At 43.6% G+C, this 25,299-nt stretch overlaps 1 protein-coding gene across 1 annotated transcript in view; it reads left to right on the top strand.

The window, feature by feature from the left end:
* LOC120064137 (aryl hydrocarbon receptor-like) overlaps nucleotides 1-25,299 on the top strand; it is a 107,087-nt gene that overhangs the window by 73,187 nt on the left and 8,601 nt on the right. The window contains exons 3-4 of the mRNA XM_039014501.1: nucleotides 8,723-8,823; nucleotides 12,440-12,529. Of these exons, the coding sequence (XP_038870429.1) occupies nucleotides 8,723-8,823; nucleotides 12,440-12,529 (191 nt within the window). The remainder of the gene's footprint in view (nucleotides 1-8,722; nucleotides 8,824-12,439; nucleotides 12,530-25,299) is intronic.

Here is a 25,299-nt window from a genome sequence, read left to right as displayed (position 1 = left end):
GAGTAATGTTTAGTCTGAGGCTAGATTTTATATTCAAAAGCCAAGAAGAAAAATATATTACAATGATAGATTTTACTTAATGAGGACTGAATGCTAAGTCTGGAACAGTAATGGTACAGGGCAACCCCAAACAGTTTCAGCTGGACTTTCACCTAATCAAAGAATTAGCTCAGCAGGAGAAGCTCTCCCTTGAGAAAGATACCCCCACCCCGAGCAGGTCAGACCAGACATCTTCATTATATAACCCCACAGACGAGCAACCCAAGTGGAAAGTCAACCTCCCAGCACAGAGTACTGCCCCCTCATTGAAATGAAGGATACATGTACCCAGCTGGAGGTAAGGCAGGTGGAGCTGGAACAGCAGGTGATTACACTCCAGTCAGCACAGAACCAGACAACAGTCCAGCACAACAACACCCCCTTAACCAGACCCGGAGAGCTGGAGGTGGAGAGAGACATCTGCACGCTGGACTGTAGTGAGACAACATAAACAGGAGAAAGATCAGGAGCAAGAGAAGAACACAGCACTAGAGGAGAGGATCAGACTGCTGGACGAGAGGGTGTGGGGGATGGCGTGTGACAGAGAACAACCTACTAGAGAGGTGGCCACCCCCACAGAGAAGCCAGCAGAACAGCCCACCTCAGCTCCCGACAAAAGTCTCGACACCATAGCAGAACAGTCCACCCCTGACCATAGCCTCAAAATCACAGCTAGTATAGACAAATGAAGAACCCCAAGCCCAGGGGATCTCACCCCCTCTGAACACCAACCCTGTCAGCCACCCTGATAGCCCTCCTGACAACCCCCCCACGCCCACTGAGGACATACACAAGACACAGATTGTTCTCCTTGGACACCTAACTCCTTATGGGCTAGGTGTCCAAACATCCAGCGCACCCTAGACCTTCTGTCTGAGGACCAACTAGGTTCACCTAGCCACATAATAATACACACAGGCACAAACGACCTGAGAGCACAGCAGGAAAGGGAGAGATAGAAAAAGCTACTTCTACTTTCCCCAATGCACAAGTGGTTATCTCCACCCTGCTACCACGAAAATACTTCCACCCTACTACCATACAGCGGGTAAACGCAAGTATTTCCCGTGACTGTGCCTCAAAACCAAATGTTTTCCTGGCCCACCACTCCACCCTGGACTTGAACAGCCTTTACGACCAGGTCCACCCACCCACCCCAACCAATCAACACCCCCCCCCAAGTCAACCATGCGCACACCCCATTTAGGCCCCCTCAGATCAGACCTATGCCCCTCCTGCCCACCCATGTCCCCTACTCCCGCAAAGAGGACCTCAACATGAAAGTTACACATACTCCCAGGCCGTGAGCGGGCAAACAGGCCCAACCCCTACTCTTACACTAGCCCAAGCTAATGGAATGTACCAGATGCTCAGCAGGCTCTGCTCACACTTACTGGCATGAGGCCAAACCACCCGACCAACAATATTGGACACTTTATGGAACACAAAGCCTTCACTATTTCATCCTGGAATATCCCAAGCCTGAGGTCAACTGCCTTTGGCCTAAAGAGCAGGAACCTGGACTTTATCAAAGAAATCAGAAATACAGACATCGTCACCTTACAAGAAACATGGTATAGAAGAGACGGACCCACTGGTTGCCCTTTAGGTTATAGAGAGCTGGTAGTCCCATCCACCAAACTACCAGGTGTGAAACAAGGAAGGGACTCAGGGGGTATGCTAATTTGGTATAGAGCAGACCTAACTCACTCTATTAAATTAATCAAAACAGGAACATTTTACATTTAGCTAGAAATTCAAAAGAAAACGATCTAAACAGAGAAAAATGTCCTCCTGTGTGCTACCTATATCCCCCCACTATATACCCAAACTTTAATGAAGACAGCTTCTCCATCCTGGAGGGTGAAATCAATCAGTTCCAGGCTCAGGGACATGTACTAGTCTATGGTGACCTAAATGCCAGAACTGGACAAGAACCTTACACCCTCAGCACACAGGGGGACAAACACCTGCCTGGAGGTGACAGCATTCCCTCCCCCATATGCCCCTCAGGCACAACCATGACAACATAACAAACAAAAACAGGTCACAACTCCTGCAGCTCTGTTGCACGCTGGGTATGTGCATAGTCAATGGTAGGCTTTGAGGGGACTCCTATGGTAGGTACACCTATAGCTCATCTCTTGGCAGTAGTACTGTAGACTACTTTATCACTGACCTCAACCCAGAGTCTCTCAGAGCGTTCACAGTCAGCCCACTGACACCCCTATCAGATCACAGCAAAATCACAGTCTACTTGAACAGAGCAAAACACAATCATGAGGCATCAAAGCCAAAGGAACTGAGTAATAATAAGAAATGCTATAGATGGAAGGGATGTAGTGTGGAAACCTACCAAAAAAACAATTAGGCAACAACAAATTCAATCCGTTTTAGACTACTTCCTGGACAAAATGTTCCACTGTAATAGTGAAGGTGTAAACTTGGCAGTAGAAAATCTTAACAGTATATTTGACCTCTCAGCTACCCTATCAAATCAAACAGAAAACCGAAGAAAATTAACAACAATGACAAATGGTTTGATGAAGAATGCAAAAACCTAAGAAAGAATTGAGAAACCTGTCCAACCAAAAACATAGAGACCCAGAAAACCTGGGTCTACACCTTCACTATGGTGAATCACTAAAATATTACAGAAATACACTACAGAAAAGATGGAACAGCACGTCTAGAAATCAGCTCAATGTAATTGAAGAATCCATAGACTCTAACCACTTCTGGGAAGATTGGAAAACACTAAACAAACAACAACACGAAGAATTATCTATCCAAAATGGAGATGTATGGGTAAACCACTTCTCCAATCTTTTTGGCTCTATAACAAAGAACAAACAGCAAAAACATATAAACTTAGCAAAAAAGAAACGTCCTTTTTCAGGACCCTGTCTTTCAAAGACAATTCGTAAAAATACAAATAACTACACAGATCTTCATTTTAAATGGGTTTAAACACGGTTTCCCATGCTTGTTCAATGAACCATAAACAATTTATGAACATGCACCTGTGGAACGGTCATTAAGACACTAACAGCTTACAGACGGTAGGCAATTAAGGTCACAGTTATGAAAACGTAGGACACTAAAGAGGCCTTTCTACTGACTGAAAAACACCAAAAGAAAGATGCCCAGGGTCCCTGCTCATCTGCATGAACGTGCCTTAGGCATGCTGCAAGGAGGCATGAGGACTGCAGATGTGGCCAGGGCAATAAATTGCAATGTCCGTACTGTGAGACGCCTAAGACAGCGCTACAGGGAGACAGGACAGACAGCTGATCGTCTTCACAGTGGCAGACCACGTGTAACAACACCTGCACAGGATCGGTACATCCAAACATCACACCTGCGGGACAGGTACAGGATGGCAACAACAACTGCCTGAGTTACACCAGGAACGCGCAATCCTTCCATCAGTGCTCAGACTGTCCGCAATAGGCTGAGAGAGGCTGGACTGAGGACTTGTAGGCCTGTTGTAAGGCAGGTCCTCACCAGACATCACCGGCAACAACGTCGCCTATGGGCACAAACCCACTGTCGCTGGACCAGACAGGACTGGCGAAAAGTTCTCTAGACTGACGAGTCACGGTTTTGTCTCACCAGGGGTGATGGTCAGATTCGCGTTTATCATCGAAGGAATGACCGGTAAATCGAGGCCTGTAATCTGGAACGGGATCGATTTGGAGGTGGAGGGTTTGTCATGGTCTGGGGCGGTGTGTCACAGCATCATCGGACTGAGCTTGTTGTCATTGCAGGCAATCTCAACGCTGTACGTTACAGGGAAGACATCCTCCTCCCTCATGTGGTGTTACGCACGCCTCTGAGAAGAGGGAACGCAACACCCTGCTACAACTCAACTCCCCGTGAAGCGAAAGAGGTATGGACTGTAGGTGCGAGTAAGGATGACAAAAGTCAGAATTTACCGTTTACTAGGATTTATTTCCTACACGGTAATATGGGGAAAAGGGGCTGGACGGAACCAAAGCAAAGAAAGTAAATATCAAAGCTCCCCCTCTCCTATCTAACCTGCCTACCCACTACTTACCTAACTTAGCACCACCTGGTGCCCTAACCAAAATACAGGGGGTGGTCTGCCCAGGTCTTACCTAGTGTGCCTAGACATTGAATATACTACGGGTATATGTATGCCCTCGGGCCTCTTGCCTAAGCACTCCCTAAGTGCCTTCCCCTTCCCCCCTGGGAACAAATGAAACAGAATAATTATTAACAATTTCACAAACACTTTACAACAAAACTGAGTAAACTAACTCAGGCCACTAAAGAAGCTTTGACAAAGCAACAAACACAGAACTCTTTCTAATGATTTCTCCAAAACATTCAATCTCCCTCTAATCTTTTCTCCAAAATATTCAATCTCCCTCTAACCTCCAATCATTTCTCTTTTTCTCCTGAACAGAACACTGGCTTTATATCTTCAGGTGGCAATGGTGATTAGAGTCAGCTGCTTCTTGACGAGGGGGCGGAGTCAGCTCCAATCATCAATTAGCCTGGGGTCGACCAATCAGTTGGTTGGGGAGGCTTCCAGGAAGCCATCTCCTGAAACACACACACTCAAATACAAAAGCTACAACACAGAAACTGGGGAACGTAACATGTGGTACCCTTCGTGCAGGATCATCCTGACATGACCCTCCAGCATGACAATGCCACCAGCCATACTGCTCGTTCTGTGCATGATTTCCTGCAAGACAGGAATGTCAGTGTTCTGCCATGGCCAGCGAAGAGCCCGGATCTCAATCCCATTGAGCACGCCTGAGACCTGTTGGATCGGAGGGTGAGGGCTAGGGCCATTCCCCCCAGAAATGTCTTGGAACTTGCAGGTGCCTTGGTGGAAGAGTGGGGTAACATCTCACAGCAAGAACTGGCAAATCTGTTGCAGTCCATGAGGAGGAGATGTACTGCAGTACTTAATGCAGCTGGTGGCCACACCAGATACTGACTGTTACTTTTGACCCCCTCTTTGTTCAGGGACACATTATTCCATTTATGTTAGTCACATGTCTGTGGAACTTGTTCAGTTTATGTCTCAGTTGTTGAATCTTGTTATGTTCATAGAAATATTTACACATGTTAAGTTTGCTGAAAATAAACACAGTTGACAGTGAGAGGACGTTTCTTTTTTGCTGAGTTTACATGATCAAATACAAATCTTGAATCAACTATTAAAGACTACCAGAACCCACTGGATTCTCCAATTACCTTGAATGAACTACAGGACAAAATAAAAACCCTCCATCCCAAAAAGGCCTGTGGTGTTGATGGTATCCTCAATGAAATGATAAAATATACAGACAACAAATTACAATTGGCTGTAATAAAACTCTTTAACATCATCCTTAGCTCTGGCATCTTCCCCAATATTTGAAACCAAGGACTGATCACCCCAATCCACAAAAGTGGAGACAAATTTGACCCCAATATATTTTATCTGTGGGATATGCGTCAACAGCAACCTTGGGAAAATCCTCTGCATTATAATTAACAGCAGACTCATACATTTCCTCAGTGAAAACAATGTACTGAGCTAATGTCAAATTGGCTTATCTTACGACAGACCACGTATTCACACTGCACACCCTAATTGACAAACAAACAAACCAAAACAAAGGCAAAGTATTTTCATGCTTTGTTGATTTAAAAAAAAATCATTCGACTCAATTTGGCATGAGGGTCTGCTATACAAATTGATGGAAAGTGGTGTTGGTGGGAAAAACATACGACATTATAAAATCCATGTACACAAACAGCAAGTGTGCGGTTAAAATGTTGAAAAAACACACATTTCTTCCCACAGGACCCTGGAGTGAGACAGGGATGCAGCTTAAGCCCCACCCTCTTCAACATATACACTGCTCAAAAAAATAAAGGGAACACTTAAACAACACAATGTAACTCCAAGTCAATCACACTTCTGTGAAATCAAACTGTCCACTTAGGAAGCAACACTGATTGACAATAAATTTCACATGCTGTTGTGCAAATGGAATAGACAAAAGGTGGAAATTATAGGCAATTAGCAAGACACCCCCAATAAAGGAGTGCTTCTGCAGGTGGTGACCACAGACCACTTCTCAGTTCCTATGCTTCCTGGCTGATGTTTTGGTCACTTTTGAATGCTGGCGGTGCTCTCACTCTAGTGGTAGCATGAGACGGAGTCTACAACCCACACAAGTGGCTCAGGTAGTGCAGCTCATCCAGGATGGCACATCAATGCGAGCTGTGGCAAGAAGGTTTGCTGTGTCTGTCAGCGTAGTGTCCAGAGCATGGAGGCGCTACCAGGAGACAGGCCAGTACATCAGGAGACGTGGAGGAGGCCGAAGGAGGGCAACAACCCAGCAGCAGGACCGCTACCTCCGCCTTTGTGCAAGGAGGAGTACTGCCAGAGCCCTGCAAAATGACCTCCAGCAGGCCACAAATATACAAATTCCATCTAGACACCGTTGCCCTAGAGCACACAAACTATACATACCTTGGCCTAAACATCAGCGCCACAGGTAACTTCCACAAAGCTGTGAACGATCTGAGACAAGAATGGCAGCCTTTCTATACCATCAAAAGGAACAATTCAACATACCAATTAGGATCTGCCTAAAAATACTTTAATCAGTTATAGAACCCATTTCCCTTTATGGTTGTGAGGTCTGGGGTCCGCTCACCAACCAAGAATTCACAAAATGGGACAAACACCAAATTGAGACTCTGCATGCAGAAATCTGCAAAAATATCTTCAGTGTACAACATAAAATACCAAATAATGCATACAGAGCAGAATTAGGCCGATACCCGCTAATTATCAAAATCCAGAAAAGAGCCGTTGAATTCTACAACCACCTAAAAGAAAGCGATTCCCAAACCTTCCATAACAAAGCCATCACCTACAGAGAGATGAACCTGGAGAAAAGTCCCCTAAGCAAGCTGGTCCTGGGGCTCTGTTCACAAACAGACCCCACAGAACCCCAGGACAGCAACACAATTCGACCCAACCAAATCATGAGAAAACAAAAAGATAATTACTTGACACATGGAAAGAATTAACAAAAAAACATAGCAAACTAGAATGCTATTTGGCCCTAAATAGAGAGTACACAGTGGCAAAATACCTGACCACTGTGACTGTACATAGTCAAAGCTTTCCTTAAGTTTGGGTCAGACTCAGTGAGCATAGCCTTGCTATTGAGAAAGGCTGCCATAGGCAGACATGGCTCTCAAGAGAAGACAGGCTATGTGCACACTGCCCACACAATGAGGTGGAAACTGAGCTGCACTTCCTAACCTCCTGCCAAATGTATGACCATATTAGAGACACATATTTCCCTCAGATTACACAGATCCACAAAGAATTTGAAAACAAACCAGGTTTTGATAAACATTTGTGACCTGTTGCCACAAGAAAAGGGCAACCAGTGAATAACAAACACCATTGTAAATACAACCCATATTTATGTTTATTTATTTTCTCTTTTGTACTTTAATCATTTGCACATTGTGAGAGGGAGGAGTGGTTAGAGGGAGTTGGGGCGGAGGGAGGGAGGGAGTTGGGGCAGTGGGAGGGAGGGAGGGAGTTGGGGCAGTGAGAGGTTGAGAGGGAGTTGGGGCGGAGGGAGGGAGGGAGGGAGTTGGGGCAGTGGGAGGGAGGGAGGGAGTTGGGGCAGTGAGAGGGAGGGAGGGAGGGAGTTGGGGCAGTGGGAGGGAGGGAGGGAGTGAGTTGGGGCAGTGAGAGGGAGGGAGGGAGTTGGGGCAGTGAGAGGGAGGGAGGGAGTTGGGGCGGAGGGAGGGAGGGAGTTGGGGCAGTGAGAGGGAGAGAGGGAGTTGGCAGTGAGAGAGAGGAGTGGTTAGAGGGAGTTTGGGCAGTGAGAGGGAGGGAGCGAGAGAGTTGGGGCAGTGAGAGGGAGTTGGGGCAGTGAGAGGGAGGGAGGGAGACAGAGAGCTGGGGCAGTGAGAGGGAGGGATAGAGGGAGTTGGGGCAGTGAGAGGGAGGGAGAGAGAGAGTTGGGGCAGTGAGAGGGAGTTGGGGCAGTGAGAGGGAGGGAGGGAGAGAGGGAGTTGGGGCAGTGAGAGGGAGGGAGGGAGAGAGGGAGTTGGGGCAGTGAGAGGGAGGGAGAGAGTTGAGGCACTGGGAGGGAAGGAGAGAGAAAGAGAGAGAGAGGAAATGGGTAATTGAGGATAGGCAGGTAGCCTAGCGGTTAAGAGCGTTGGGCCAGTAACCAAAAGGTTGTTCGTTCGAACCCCCGAGCCGGCAAAGTGGAAAAAAATATTTCATTCTGCCTTTGAGCAAGGCAGTTAACCTCCAACAACAACTGCTCCCCGGGCGCTGATGACATGGATTAAGGCATCCCCCCGCACCTCTCTGATTCAGAGGGGTTGGGTTAAATGCAGAAGATGCATTCAGTTGTGCAACTGACTAGGTATCCCTGTTTCTCAAGTGGGAGGAAGGGAGTGAGTGAGTGAATTTTGGAAGAAGGACAGAATGAGGGGCAGACAGAGTGAAAAAGGGTGAGAGAGAGATGGGAACATAAACTCAGAAGAGTTGGCTTAGGGCAGGTGAAAGTTCCAAATATCCAGACCCCAGAAACCCCAGATTCCTGTGTGTATTGCTTTCTGGATAGCGTGCTGATGTGAGCTTGTTGTTCTCCCTCTCTGTCTGCAGCAACCATGAAGAAAAGCAGTGTCCTGTTTCCTGGGGGGGATGGCCTGAACATGAATGGGATGAACGCCCCAACCTTCTCCGAGGGGGACCTACTTCTCCAGGTACAACATGGCACAGTACAGACAGACAGACAGAGAGCAGTTTGGGATGGGCCCATAGTGTCTAAATGTCTTGATTGACTGACAGACATCTCAGCACCCAGAACCAAATCCTCTGTGGGTGCTGGCCAGTTTTGAATGTTAAAAGTCATGAGAGACTACTGGCTGGCAGACGAGTAGGTAAAGACCCAGACATTGTTCATGCTATTGTTAATCCAGGTGGATTGAGTTATAATCCAGGAGCATCCATTTAGCAGGAAGTTTTGACAGGTGAAATAGGTTGTCTGACAGGTGAAATAGGTTGTCTGACAGGTGAAATAGGTTGTCGTGGTACTTCCTGCCAAGGCCTGGTCACGGTTTACTACGCTTAACAAAGCGAACGCTCGCCCAGTGCTCTAGCACGCTGTTTTCTCATTCTCAGATGTCAGGTACATTTTCACACCAAACGATGACTGGCATGTTTGGGATTCCTCTCTCAAGATGGAGGCTGGTATGATCATCAGTCAATGCAGAGGGAACTGTGATAGACAGTAAACAGGTTGCCAGATTATAATACCCCCATTGTTAGGACCAACGCCGGAGATGAGAAGCAGGTAGGGGAAGTTGAACATTTTAATGAGGAACAGCGTCGGCACACGGGTAAACAAGGACATATGACAATCAATGCAGAAGCAGGGAATAGAGCGGGGAACCAGACAGATATAGGGGAGGTAATGACAGAGGTGATTGAGTCCAATAATCACTGATGCGCGTGACGGGGAGAAGGCAGGTGTGTGTAATGATGGTGGCAGGAGTGCACAATGCTGGGTAGCCTGGCGCCCTCATGCGCCGGGGAGCTGGAGCAGGCGTGACACCCATAGTAAACAGGTTGCCAGATTATAATACCCCCGTAGTAAACAGGTTGCCAGATTATAATACCCCCGTAGTAAACAGGTTGCCAGGTTATAATACCCCCGTAGTAAACAGGTTGCCAGATTATAATACCCCCATAGTAAACAGGGTGCCAGATTATAATACCCCCATAGTAAACAGGTTGCCAGATTATAATACTCCTATAGTAAACAGGTTGCCAGATGATAATACCCCCATAGTAAACAGGTTGCCAGATTATAATACTCCTGTAGTAAACAGGGTGCCAGATTATAATACCCCCATAGTAAACAGGGTGACAGATTATAATACCCCCATAGTAAACAGGTTGCCAGATTATAATACCCCCATAGTAAACAGGGTGCTAGATTATAATACCCCTGTAGTAAACAGGTTGCCAGATTATAATACCCCCGTAGTAAACAGGTTGCCAGATTATAATACCCCCGTAGTAAACAGGTTGACAGATTATAATACCCCCGTAGTAAACAGGTTGCCAGGTTATAATACCCCCGTAGTAAACAGGTTGCCAGATTATAATACCCCCATAGTAAACAGGTTGCCAGATTATAATACCCCCGTAGTAAACAGGTTGACAGATTATAATACCCCCATAGTAAACAGGTTGACAGATTATAATACCCCTAGTAACAGGTGACAGATTATAATACCCCGGTAGTAAACAGGTTGCCAGGTTATAATACCCCCGTAGTAAACAGGTTGACAGGTTATAATACCCCCGTAGTAAACAGGTTGACAGATTATAATACCCCCATAGTAAACAGGTTGACAGATTATAATACCCCCGTAGTAAACAGGTTGACAGATTATAATACCCCCATAGTAAACAGTTGACAGATATAATACCCATAGTAAACAGGTTGACAGATTATAATACCCCCATAGTAACAGGTTGCAGATTATAATACCCCCGTAGTAAAAACAGGTTGACAGATTATAATACCCCGTAGTAAACAGGTTGCCAGGTTATAATAACCCCCGTAGTAAACAGGTTGCCAGATTATAATACCCCATAGAACAGGTTGCCAGATTATAATACCCCCATAGTAAACAGGTTGCCAGATTATAATACCCCCGTAGTAAACAGGTTGCCAGGTTATAATACCCATGTAGTAAACAGGGTGACAGATTATAATACCCCCGTAGTAAACAGGTTGCCAGGTTATAATACCCCCATAGTAAACAGGTTGACAGATTATAATACCCCCGTAGTAAACAGGTTGCCAGGTTATAATACCCCCGTAGTAAACAGGTTGCCAGATTATAATACCCCCATAGTAAACAGGTTGCCAGATTATAATACCCCCGTAGTAAACAGGTTGCCAGATTATAATACCCCCGTAGTAAACAGGTTGCCAGATTATAATACCCCCATTGTAAACAGGTTGCCAGATTATAATACCCCCGTAGTAAACAGGTTGCCAGGTTATAATACCCATGTAGTAAACAGGGTGACAGATTATAATACCCCTGTAGTAAACAGGTTGCCAAGTTATAATACCCCCGTAGTAAACAGGTTGCCAGATTATAATACCCCCATAGTAAACAGGTTGCCAGATTATAATACCCCCATAGTAAACAGGTTGACAGATTATAATACCCCCATAGTAAACAGGTTGCCAGATTATAATACTCCTATAGTAAACAGGTTGCCAGATTATAATACCCCCGTAGTAAACAGGTTGACAGGTTATAATACCCCCGTAGTAAACAGGTTGCCAGATTATAATACCCCCGTAGTAAACAGGTTGCCAGATTATAATACCCCCATAGTAAACAGGTTGCCAGATTATAATACCCCCGTAGTAAACAGGTTGCCAGATTATAATACCCCCATTGTAAACAGGTTGCCAGATTATAATACCCCCGTAGTAAACAGGTTGCCAGGTTATAATACCCATGTAGTAAACAGGGTGACAGATTATAATACCCCTGTAGTAAACAGGTTGCCAAGTTATAATACCCCCGTAGTAAACAGGTTGCCAGATTATAATACCCCCGTAGTAAACAGGTTGCCAGATGATAATACCCCCGTAGTAAACAGGTTGCCAGATTATAATACTCCTATAGTAAACAGGTTGCCAGATTATAATACCCCCATAGTAAACAGGGTGACAGATTATAATACCACCGTAGTAAACAGGTTGCCAGATTATAATACCCCCGTAGTAAACAGGTTGCCAGATGATAATACCCCCGTAGTAAACAGGTTGCCAGATTATAATACTCCTATAGTAAACAGGTTGCCAGATTATAATACTCCTATAGTAAACAGGTTGCCAGATTATAATACCCCCATAGTAAACAGGGTGACAGATTATAATACCCCCATAGTAAACAGGTTGCCAGATTATAATACCCCCGTAGTAAACAGGTTGCCAGATTATAATACCCCCGTAGTAAACAGGTTGCCAGATGATAATACCCCCGTAGTAAACAGGTTGCCAGATTATAATACCCCCGTAGTAAACAGGTTGCCAGGTTATAATACCCATGTAGTAAACAGGTTGCCAGATTATAATACCCCCGTAGTAAACAGGTTGCCAGATGATAATACCCCCGTAGTAAACAGGTTGCCAGATTATAATACCCAGATGAACAAAATGTCCTCTTTAATGCAACCCTGTCATTAATGCGTTTGTTTTTGAAGCTCGTCTGGAGCAGTCAAATTAAATGTTATATAGTGAGAGTGTGCATTACTGTATTAACACTGTATCTGGTCTTGCAGGCTCTGAATGGCTTTGTGCTGGTGGTCACAGCTGAGGGACATGTGTTCTATGCCTCTCCTACTATCCAAGACTACCTGGGCTTCCATCAGGTAACTACTATATCATCACTGTAACGACGTTTACATTTGACATTTTAGTCATTTAGCAGACGCTCTTATCCAGAGCGATTTGTAGTAGTGAGTGCATACGCCAGGGCTGTGGGAATCGAACCCACAACCCAGCACCATGCTCTACCAACACCATGCTCTACCAACTGAGCCACATGGGACATCACATCACATCTGTAACACAACTGTAACAACATCACATCTCTAACATAACACAACATCACATCACATCTGTAACATATAGTGGTTTGCGACAGTATTCACCCCCTTGGAATTTTTCCTATTTTGTTGCCTTATACCCTGGAATTAAAATAGATTTTTGGGGGTTTTGTATCATTTGAATTACACAACATGACTACCACTTTGAAGATGGAAAATATGTTTTTTGGTGAAACAAACAAGAAATAAGAAGAAAAAACAGAACTTGAGCGTGCATAACCATTCACCCCACCACCCCTCCCCCCAATAGTCGAAATTACTTTGTAGGATGGAAAACACCTTTTGCAGGCAATTTTCAGCTGCAAGTCTCTTGGGGTAGTTGTCTATGTCTAAGCGGGTTGGCATTATTTTAGGGCACTGGGATTTTTGACCCACATTCTTCAAGGCAAAAAACTCTGCCCCAGCTCCTTCAGTTGGTATGGGTTCTTCTGGTTGTACAGCAATCTTTAGAGTCATACCCACAGGGAATCTCAAAAAATTTTTGGGGATTAGGTCTGGGAATTGGAAAGGCATTTCCAAGACATTTAAAATGTTTCACCTTTAAAACACTAAAGTGTTTGCGGTTAGGCCAGAATGCATAGGGTCATTGTCCTGCTGGAAGGTGAACCTCCGTCCCAGAGGAGAGAGACAAGAGTAACATGTTGTTAACCAGGTCAACCTTCTAAGAGACAGAGAGACAAGAGTAACATGTGTTAACTAGGTCAACCATCTAAGAGACAGAGAGACAAGAGTAACATGTTGTTAACCAGGCAACCCTCTAAGAGGACAGAGAAAGGAGTAACATGTTGTTAACCAGGTCACTTCAGAGAGACAGAGAGACAAGAGTAACATGTGTTAACCAGGTCACCCTTCTAAGAGACAGAGAGACAAGAGAAAATGTTGTTAACCAGCACCTTCTAAGAGACAGAGCAGAACAAGTAGTAACATGTGTTAACCAGGTCAATACTAAGAGACAGAGAGACAGAGAAAATGTTGTTAACCAGATCCACCCTTCTAAGAGACAGAGAGACAAGAGTAACATGTTGTTAACCAGGATCAAGATGACAGAAGACAAGAGTAACATGTTGTTAACAGGTCAACCAGACTAGAGGACAAGAGAACCATGTTGTTAACCAGGTCACCCTTTAGAGAGACAGAGAGAAAGAGTAAACATGTTGTTAACCAGGTCACCACTTCTAAGAGACAGAGAACAAGAGTAACATGTTGTTAACCAGGTCAACCATCTAAGAGACAGAGAGACAAGAGTAACATGTTGTTAACCAGGTACCACCTTCTAAGAGACAGAGAGACAAGAGTAACATGTAGTTAACCAGAATCACCCGTTCTAAGAGACAGAGAGACAAGAGTAACGATGTTGTAACCAGGTACACCCTTCAGAGAGACAGAGAGACAAGAGTAACATGTTGTTAACCAGGTCACCCTTCTAAGAGACAGAGAGACAAGAGTAACATGTTGTTAACCAGGTCAACCTTCTAAGAGACAGAGAGACAAGAGTAACATGTTGTTAACCAGATCAACCTTCTAAGAGACAGAGAGACAAGAGTAACATGTTGTTAACCAGGTCAACCTTCTAAGAGACAGAGAGACAAGAGTAACAGTTGTTACCAGGTCAACCTTCTAAGAGACAGAGAGACAGAGTAACATGTTGTTACCAGGTCACCATTCTAAGACAGAGAGACAAGAGTAACATGTTGTTAACCAGGTCACCCTTCTAAGAGACAGAGAGACAAGAGTAACATGTTGTTAACCAGGTCACCTTCTAGAGAGACAGAGAGACAAGAGTAACATGTTGTTAACCAGGTCACCCTTCTAAGAGACAGAGAGACAAGAGTAACATGTTGTTAACCAGGTCACCCTTCTAAGAGACAGAGAGACAAGAGTAACATGTTGTTAACCAGGTCACCCTTCTAAGAGACAGAGAGACAAGAGTAACATGTTGTTAACCAGGTCAACCCTTCTAAGAGACAGAGAGACAAGAGTAACATGTTGTTAACCAGGTCACCCTTCTAAGAGACAGAGAGACAAGAGTAACATGTTGTTAACCAGGTCACCCTTCTAAGAGACAGAGAGACAAGAGTAACATGTTGTTAACCAGGTCACCCTTCTAAGAGACAGAGAGACAAGAGTAACATGTTGTTAACCAGGTCACCCTTCTAAGAGACAGAGAGACAAGAGTAACATGTTGTTAACCAGGTCACCCTTCTAAGAGACAGAGAGACAAGAGTAACATGTTGTTAACCAGGTCACCCTTCTAAGAGACAGAGAGACAAGAGTAACATGTTGTTAACCAGGTCACCCTTCTAAGAGACAGAGAGACAAGAGTAACATGTTGTTAACCAGGTCAACCCTTCTAAGAGACAGAGAGACAAGAGTAACATGTTGTTAACCAGGTCACCCTTCTAAGAGACAGAGAGACAAGAGTAACATGTTGTTAACCAGGTCACCCTTCTAAGAGACAGAGAGACAAGAGTAACATGTTGTTACCAGGTCACCCTTCTAAGAGGACAGAGAGACAAGAGTAACATGTTGTTAACCAGGTCCACCCTTCTAAGAGACAGAGAGACAAGAGTAACATGTTGTTAACCAGGTCACCCTTCTAAGAGACAGAGAGACAAGAGTAACATGTTGTTAACCAGGTCACCCTTCTAAGAGACAGAGGCAAGAGTAACATGTTGTTAACCAGGTCACCCTTCTAAGAGACAGAGAGACAAGAGTAACATGTTGTTAACCAGGTCACCCTTCTAAGAGACAGAGAGACAAGAGTAACATGTTGTTAACCAGGATCACCATTCTAAGAGACAGAGAGACAAGAGTAACATGTTGTTAACCAGGTCACCCTTCTAAGAGACAGAGAGACAAGAGTAACATGTTGTTAACCAGATCACCCTTCTAAGAGACAGAGAGACAAGAGTAACATGTTGTTAACCAGGTCACCCTTCTAAGAGACAGAGAGACAAGAGTAACATGTTGTTAACCAGAGTCACCCTTCAGAGAGACAGAGAGACAAGAGTAACATGTTGTTAACCAGGTCACACTTCAGAGAGACAGAGAGACAAGAGTAACATGTGTTAACCAGATCACCCTTCTAAGAGACAGAGAGACAAGAGTAACATGTTGTTAACCAGGTCACCCTTCTAAGAGACAGAGAGACAAGAGTAACATGTTGTTAACCAGGTCAACCATCTAAGAGACAGAGAGACAAGAGTAACATGTTGTTAACCAGGTCAACCTTCTAAGAGACAAGAGTAACATGTTGTTAACCAGGTCACCCTTCTAAGAGACAGAGAGACAAGAGTAACATGTTGTTAAACAGGTCACCCTTCTAAGAGACAGAGAGACAAGAGTAACATGTTGTTAACCAGATCAACCTTCAGAGAGACAGAGAGACAAGAGTAACATGTTGTTAACCAGGTCACCCTTCTAAGAGACAGAGAGACAAGAGTAACATGTTGTTAACCAGATCAACCTTCTAAGAGACAGAGAGACAAGAGTAACATGTTGTTAACCAGGTCACCCTTCAGAGAGACAGAGAGACAAGAGTAACATGTTGTTAACCAGGTCACCCTTCAGAGAGACAGAGAGACAAGAGTAACATGTTGTTAACCAGGTCACCCTTCAGAGAGACAGAGAGACAAGAGTAACATGTTGTTAACCAGGTCACCCTTCTAAGAGACAGAGAGACAAGAGTAACATGTTGTTAACCAGGTCAACCATCTAAGAGACAGAGAGACAAGAGTAACATGTTGTTAACCAGGTCAACCTTCTAAGAGACAGAGAGACAAGAGTAACATGTTGTTAACCAGGTCACCCTTCTAAGAGACAGAGAGACAAGAGTAACATGTTGTTAACCAGGTCACCCTTCTAAGAGACAGAGAGACAAGAGTAACATGTTGTTAACCAGGTCACCCTTCTAAGAGACAGAGAGACAAGAGTAACATGTTGTTAACCAGGTCACCCTTCTAAGAGACAGAGAGACAAGAGTAACATGTTGTTAACCAGGTCACCCTTCTAAGAGACAGAGAGACAAGAGTAACATGTTGTTAACCAGGTCACCCTTCTAAGAGACAGAGAGACAAGAGTAACATGTTGTTAACCAGGTCAACCTTCTAAGAGACAGAGAGACAAGAGTAACATGTTGTTAACCAGGTCACCCTTCTAAGAGACAGAGAGACAAGAGTAACATGTTAACCAGGTCACCCTTCAGAGAGACAGAGAGACAAGAGTAACATGTTGTTAACCAGATCAACCTTCTAAGAGACAGAGAGACAAGAGTAACATGTTAACCAGGTCACCCTTCTAAGAGACAAGAGTAACATGTTGTTAACCAGGTCACCCTTCTAAGAGACAGAGAGACAAGAGTAACATGTTGTTAACCAGGTCAACCATCTAAGAGACAGAGAGACAAGAGTAACATGTTGTTAACCAGGTCAGCCATCTAAGAGACAGAGAGACAAGAGTAACATGTTGTTAACCAGGTCAACCATCTAAGAGACAGAGAGACAAGAGTAACATGTTGTTAACCAGGTCACCCTTCAGAGAGACAGAGAGACAAGAGTAACATGTTGTTAACCAGGTCAACCTTCTAAGAGACAGAGAGACAAGAGTAACATGTTGTTAACCAGGTCAACCATCTAAGAGACAGAGAGACAAGAGTAACATGTTGTTAACCAGGTCAACCATCTAAGAGACAGAGAGACAAGAGTGACATGTTGTTAACCAGGTCACCCTTCTAAGAGACAGAGAGACAAGAGTAACATGTTGTTAACCAGATCAACCTTCTAAGAGACAAGAGTAACATGTTGTTAACCAGGTCAACCTTCTAAGAGACAGAGAGACAAGAGTAACATGTTGTTAACCAGGTCAACCTTCTAAGAGACAGAGAGACAAGAGTAACATGTTGTTAACCAGGTCAACCATCTAAGAGACAGAGAGACAAGAGTAACATGTTGTTAACCAGGTCAACCTTCTAAGAGACAGAGAGACAAGAGTAACATGTTGTTAACCAGGTCAACCATCTAAGAGACAGAGAGACAAGAGTAACATGTTGTTAACCAGGTCAACCTTCTAAGAGACAAGAGTAACATGTTGTTAACCAGATCAACCTTCTAAGAGACAGAGAGACAAGAGTAACATGTTGTTAACCAGGTCACCCTTCTAAGAGACAGAGAGACAAGAGTAACATGTTGTTAACCAGGTCACCCTTCTAAGAGACAGAGAGACAAGAGTAACATGTTGTTAACCAGGTCAACCTTCTAAGAGACAGAGAGACAAGAGTAACATGTTGTTAACCAGATCAACCTTCAGAGAGACAGAGAGACAAGAGTAACATGTTGTTAACCAGGTCACCCTTCTAAGAGACAGAGAGACAAGAGTAACATGTTGTTAACCAGGTCACCCTTCTAAGAGACAGAGAGACAAGAGTAACATGTTGTTAACCAGATCAAACTTCTAAGAGACAGAGAGACAAGAGTAACATGTTGTTAACCAGGTCACCCTTCTAAGAGACAGAGAGACAAGAGTAACATGTTGTTAACCAGGTCAACCATCTAAGAGACAGAGAGACAAGAGTAACATGTTGTTAACCAGGTCAACCATCTAAGAGACAGAGAGACAAGAGTAACATGTTGTTAACCAGGTCAACCATCTAAGAGACAAGAGTAACATGTTGTTAACCAGGTCAACCTTCTAAGAGACAGAGAGACAAGAGTAACATGTTGTTAACCAGGTCAACCATCTAAGAGACAGAGAGACAAGAGTAACATGTTGTTAACCAGGTCAACCTTCTAAGAGACAAGAGTAACATGTTGTTAACCAGGTCAACCATCTAAGAGACAGAGAGACAAGAGTAACATGTTGTTAACCAGGTCAACCATCTAAGAGACAGAGAGACAAGATTAACATGTTGTTAACCAGGTCAACCATCTAAGAGACAGAGAGACAAGAGTAACATGTTGTTAACCAGGTCAACCATCTAAGAGACAGAGAGACAAGAGTAACATGTTGTTAACCAGGTCACCCTTCTAAGAGACAGAGAGACAAGAGTAACATGTTGTTAACCAGGTCAACCATCTAAGAGACAGAGAGACAAGAGTAACATGTTGTTAACCAGGTCAACCATCTAAGAGACAGAGAGACAAGAGTAACATGTTGTTAACCAGGTCACCCTTCTAAGAGACAGAGAGACAAGAGTAACATGTTGTTAACCAGGTCACCCTTCTAAGAGACAGAGAGACAAGAGTAACATGTTGTTAACCAGGTCAACCATCTAAGAGACAGAGAGACAAGATTAACATGTTGTTAACCAGGTCACCCTTCAGAGAGACAGAGAGACAAGAGTAACATGTTGTTAACCAGGTCACCCTTCTAAGAGACAGAGAGACAAGAGTAACATGTTGTTAACCAGGTCAACCATCTAAGAGACAGAGAGACAAGATTAACATGTTGTTAACCAGGTCACCCTTCTAAGAGACAGAGAGACAAGAGTAACATGTTGTTAACCAGGTCAACCATCTAAGAGACAGAGAGACAAGAGTAACATGTTGTTAACCAGGTCACCCTTCTAAGAGACAGAGAGACAAGAGTAACATGTTGTTAACCAGGTCACCCTTCTAAGAGACAGAGAGACAAGATTAACATGTTGTTAATTAACCAGGTCAACCATCTAAGAGACAGAGAGACAAGAGTAACATGTTGTTAACCAGGTCACCCTTCTAAGAGACAGAGAGACAAGAGTAACATGTTGTTAACCAGGTCACCCTTCTAAGAGACAGAGAGACAAGAGTAACATGTTGTTAACCAGGTCACCCTTCTAAGAGACAGAGAGACAAGAGTAACATGTTGTTAACCAGGTCACCCTTCTAAGAGACAGAGAGACAAGAGTAACATGTTGTTAACCAGGTCACCCTTCTAAGAGACAGAGAGACAAGAGTAACATGTTGTTAACCAGGTCACCCTTCTAAGAGACAGAGAGACAAGAGTAACATGTTGTTAACCAGGTCACCCTTCTAAGAGACAGAGAGACAAGAGTAACATGTTGTTAACCAGGTCACCCTTCAGAGAGACAAGAGTAACATGTTGTTAACCAGGTCACCCTTCAGAGAGACAGAGAGACAAGAGTAACATGTTGTTAACCAGGTCAACCTTCTAAGAGACAGAGAGACAAGAGTAACATGTTGTTAACCAGATCACCCTTCTAAGAGACAGAGAGACAAGAGTAACATGTTGTTAACCAGGTCACCCTTCTAAGAGACAGAGAGACAAGAGTAACATGTTGTTAACCAGATCACCCTTCTAAGAGACAGAGAGACAAGAGTAACATGTTGTTAACCAGATCACCCTTCTAAGAGACAGAGAGACAAGAGTAACATGTTGTTAACCAGATCAACCTTCAGAGAGACAGAGAGACAAGAGTAACATGTTGTTAACCAGGTCAACCATCTAAGAGACAGAGAGACAAGAGTAACATGTTGTTAACCAGGTCACCCTTCTAAGAGACAGAGAGACAAGAGTAACATGTTGTTAACCAGGTCACCCTTCTAAGAGACAGAGAGACAAGAGTAACATGTTGTTAACCAGGTCAACCATCTAAGAGACAGAGAGACAAGAGTAACATGTTGTTAACCAGGTCAACCATCTAAGAGACAGAGAGACAAGAGTAACATGTTGTTAACCAGGTCAACCATCTAAGAGACAAGAGTAACATGTTGTTAACCAGGTCAACCTTCTAAGAGACAGAGAGACAAGAGTAACATGTTGTTAACCAGGTCAACCATCTAAGAGACAGAGAGACAAGAGTAACATGTTGTTAACCAGGTCAACCTTCTAAGAGACAAGAGTAACATGTTGTTAACCAGGTCAACCATCTAAGAGACAGAGAGACAAGAGTAACATGTTGTTAACCAGGTCAACCATCTAAGAGACAGAGAGACAAGATTAACATGTTGTTAACCAGGTCAACCATCTAAGAGACAGAGAGACAAGAGTAACATGTTGTTAACCAGGTCAACCATCTAAGAGACAGAGAGACAAGAGTAACATGTTGTTAACCAGGTCACCCTTCTAAGAGACAGAGAGACAAGAGTAACATGTTGTTAACCAGGTCAACCATCTAAGAGACAGAGAGACAAGAGTAACATGTTGTTAACCAGGTCAACCATCTAAGAGACAGAGAGACAAGAGTAACATGTTGTTAACCAGGTCACCCTTCTAAGAGACAGAGAGACAAGAGTAACATGTTGTTAACCAGGTCACCCTTCTAAGAGACAGAGAGACAAGAGTAACATGTTGTTAACCAGGTCAACCATCTAAGAGACAGAGAGACAAGATTAACATGTTGTTAACCAGGTCACCCTTCAGAGAGACAGAGAGACAAGAGTAACATGTTGTTAACCAGGTCACCCTTCTAAGAGACAGAGAGACAAGAGTAACATGTTGTTAACCAGGTCAACCATCTAAGAGACAGAGAGACAAGATTAACATGTTGTTAACCAGGTCACCCTTCTAAGAGACAGAGAGACAAGAGTAACATGTTGTTAACCAGGTCAACCATCTAAGAGACAGAGAGACAAGAGTAACATGTTGTTAACCAGGTCACCCTTCTAAGAGACAGAGAGACAAGAGTAACATGTTGTTAACCAGGTCACCCTTCTAAGAGACAGAGAGACAAGATTAACATGTTGTTAATTAACCAGGTCAACCATCTAAGAGACAGAGAGACAAGAGTAACATGTTGTTAACCAGGTCACCCTTCTAAGAGACAGAGAGACAAGAGTAACATGTTGTTAACCAGGTCACCCTTCTAAGAGACAGAGAGACAAGAGTAACATGTTGTTAACCAGGTCACCCTTCTAAGAGACAGAGAGACAAGAGTAACATGTTGTTAACCAGGTCACCCTTCTAAGAGACAGAGAGACAAGAGTAACATGTTGTTAACCAGGTCACCCTTCTAAGAGACAGAGAGACAAGAGTAACATGTTGTTAACCAGGTCACCCTTCTAAGAGACAGAGAGACAAGAGTAACATGTTGTTAACCAGGTCACCCTTCTAAGAGACAGAGAGACAAGAGTAACATGTTGTTAACCAGGTCACCCTTCAGAGAGACAAGAGTAACATGTTGTTAACCAGGTCACCCTTCAGAGAGACAGAGAGACAAGAGTAACATGTTGTTAACCAGGTCAACCTTCTAAGAGACAGAGAGACAAGAGTAACATGTTGTTAACCAGATCACCCTTCTAAGAGACAGAGAGACAAGAGTAACATGTTGTTAACCAGGTCACCCTTCTAAGAGACAGAGAGACAAGAGTAACATGTTGTTAACCAGATCACCCTTCTAAGAGACAGAGAGACAAGAGTAACATGTTGTTAAACAGGTCACCCTTCTAAGAGACAGAGAGACAAGAGTAACATGTTGTTAACCAGATCAACCTTCAGAGAGACAGAGAGACAAGAGTAACATGTTGTTAACCAGGTCACCCTTCAGAGAGACAGAGAGACAAGAGTAACATGTTGTTAACCAGATCACCCTTCTAAGAGACAGAGAGACAAGAGTAACATGTTGTTAACCAGGTCACCCTTCTAAGAGACAGAGAGACAAGAGTAACATGTTGTTAACCAGGTCAACCATCTAAGAGACAGAGAGACAAGAGTAACATGTTGTTAACCAGGTCAACCTTCTAAGAGACAAGAGTAACATGTTGTTAACCAGGTCACCCTTCTAAGAGACAGAGAGACAAGAGTAACATGTTGTTAAACAGGTCACCCTTCTAAGAGACAGAGAGACAAGAGTAACATGTTGTTAACCAGATCAACCTTCAGAGAGACAGAGAGACAAGAGTAACATGTTGTTAACCAGGTCACCCTTCTAAGAGACAGAGAGACAAGAGTAACATGTTGTTAACCAGATCAACCTTCAGAGAGACAGAGAGACAAGAGTAACATGTTGTTAACCAGGTCACCCTTCAGAGAGACAGAGAGACAAGAGTAACATGTTGTTAACCAGGTCACCCTTCAGAGAGACAGAGAGACAAGAGTAACATGTTGTTAACCAGGTCACCCTTCAGAGAGACAGAGAGACAAGAGTAACATGTTGTTAACCAGGTCAACCATCTAAGAGACAGAGAGACAAGAGTAACATGTTGTTAACCAGGTCAACCATCTAAGAGACAGAGAGACAAGAGTAACATGTTGTTAACCAGGTCACCCTTCTAAGAGACAGAGAGACAAGAGTAACATGTTAACCAGGTCACCCTTCTAAGAGACAGAGAGACAAGAGTAACATGTTGTTAACCAGGTCACCCTTCTAAGAGACAGAGAGACAAGAGTAACATGTTGTTAACCAGGTCACCCTTCTAAGAGACAGAGAGACAAGAGTAACATGTTGTTAACCAGGTCACCCTTCTAAGAGACAGAGAGACAAGAGTAACATGTTGTTAACCAGGTCACCCTTCTAAGAGACAGAGAGACAAGAGTAACATGTTGTTAACCAGGTCAACTTTCTAAGAGACAGAGAGACAAGAGTAACATGTTGTTAACCAGGTCACCCTTCTAAGAGACAGAGAGACAAGAGTAACATGTTAACCAGGTCACCCTTCAGAGAGACAGAGAGACAAGAGTAACATGTTGTTAACCAGATCAACCTTCTAAGAGACAGAGAGACAAGAGTAACATGTTAACCAGGTCACCCTTCTAAGAGACAAGAGTAACATGTTGTTAACCAGGTCACCCTTCTAAGAGACAGAGAGACAAGAGTAACATGTTGTTAACCAGGTCAGCCATCTAAGAGACAGAGAGACAAGAGTAACATGTTGTTAACCAGGTCAGCCATCTAAGAGACAGAGAGACAAGAGTAACATGTTGTTAACCAGGTCAACCATCTAAGAGACAGAGAGACAAGAGTAACATGTTGTTAACCAGGTCACCCTTCAGAGAGACAGAGAGACAAGAGTAACATGTTGTTAACCAGGTCAACCTTCTAAGAGACAGAGAGACAAGAGTAACATGTTGTTAACCAGGTCAACCATCTAAGAGACAGAGAGACAAGAGTAACATGTTGTTAACCAGGTCAACCATCTAAGAGACAGAGAGACAAGAGTGACATGTTGTTAACCAGGTCACCCTTCTAAGAGACAGAGAGACAAGAGTAACATGTTGTTAACCAGATCAACCTTCTAAGAGACAAGAGTAACATGTTGTTAACCAGGTCAACCTTCTAAGAGACAGAGAGACAAGAGTAACATGTTGTTAACCAGGTCAACCTTCTAAGAGACAGAGAGACAAGAGTAACATGTTGTTAACCAGGTCAACCATCTAAGAGACAGAGAGACAAGAGTAACATGTTGTTAACCAGGTCAACCTTCTAAGAGACAGAGAGACAAGAGTAACATGTTGTTAACCAGGTCAACCATCTAAGAGACAGAGAGACAAGAGTAACATGTTGTTAACCAGGTCAACCTTCTAAGAGACAAGAGTAACATGTTGTTAACCAGATCAACCTTCTAAGAGACAGAGAGACAAGAGTAACATGTTGTTAACCAGGTCACCCTTCTAAGAGACAGAGAGACAAGAGTAACATGTTGTTAACCAGGTCACCCTTCTAAGAGACAGAGAGACAAGAGTAACATGTTGTTAACCAGGTCAACCATCTAAGAGACAGAGAGACAAGAGTAACATGTTGTTAACCAGGTCACCCTTCTAAGAGACAGAGAGACAAGAGTAACATGTTGTTAACCAGATCAACCATCTAAGAGACAAGAGTAACATGTTGTTAACCAGGTCACCCTTCAGAGAGACAAGAGTAACATGTTGTTAACCAGATCAACCTTCTAAGAGACAGAGAGACAAGAGTAACATGTTGTTAACCAGGTCACCCTTCTAAGAGACAAGAGTAACATGTTGTTAACCAGATCAACCATCTAAGAGACAAGAGTAACATGTTGTTAACCAGATCAACCTTCTAAGAGACAAGAGTAACATGTTGTTAACCAGGTCACCCTTCTAAGAGACAGAGAGACAAGAGTAACATGTTGTTAACCAGGTCAACCTTCTAAGAGACAAGAGTAACATGTTGTTAACCAGGTCACCCTTCTAAGAGACAGAGAGACAAGAGTAACATGTTGTTAACCAGGTCACCCTTCTAAGAGACAGAGAGACAAGAGTAACATGTTGTTAACCAGGTCACCCTTCTAAGAGACAGAGAGACAAGAGTAACATGTTGTTAACCAGGTCACCCTTCTAAGAGACAGAGAGACAAGAGTAACATGTTGTTAACCAGGTCACCCTTCTAAGAGACAAGAGTAACATGTTGTTAACCAGGTCACCCTTCTAAGAGACAAGAGTAACATGTTGTTAACCAGGTCACCCTTCTAAGAGACAAGAGTAACATGTTGTTAACCAGGTCACCCTTCTAAGAGACAGAGAGACAAGAGTAACATGTTGTTAACCAGGTCACCCTTCTAAGAGACAGAGAGACAAGAGTAACATGTTGTTAACCAGGTCAACCTTCTAAGAGACAGAGAGACAAGAGTAACATGTTGTTA

This window comes from Salvelinus namaycush, chromosome 19 (assembly GCF_016432855.1).
Source record: "Salvelinus namaycush isolate Seneca chromosome 19, SaNama_1.0, whole genome shotgun sequence".
Taxonomy (NCBI): domain Eukaryota; kingdom Metazoa; phylum Chordata; class Actinopteri; order Salmoniformes; family Salmonidae; genus Salvelinus; species Salvelinus namaycush.
Note: the sequence above shows the minus strand (reverse complement) of the source record. Positions and strands in the feature narration are given on the sequence as shown.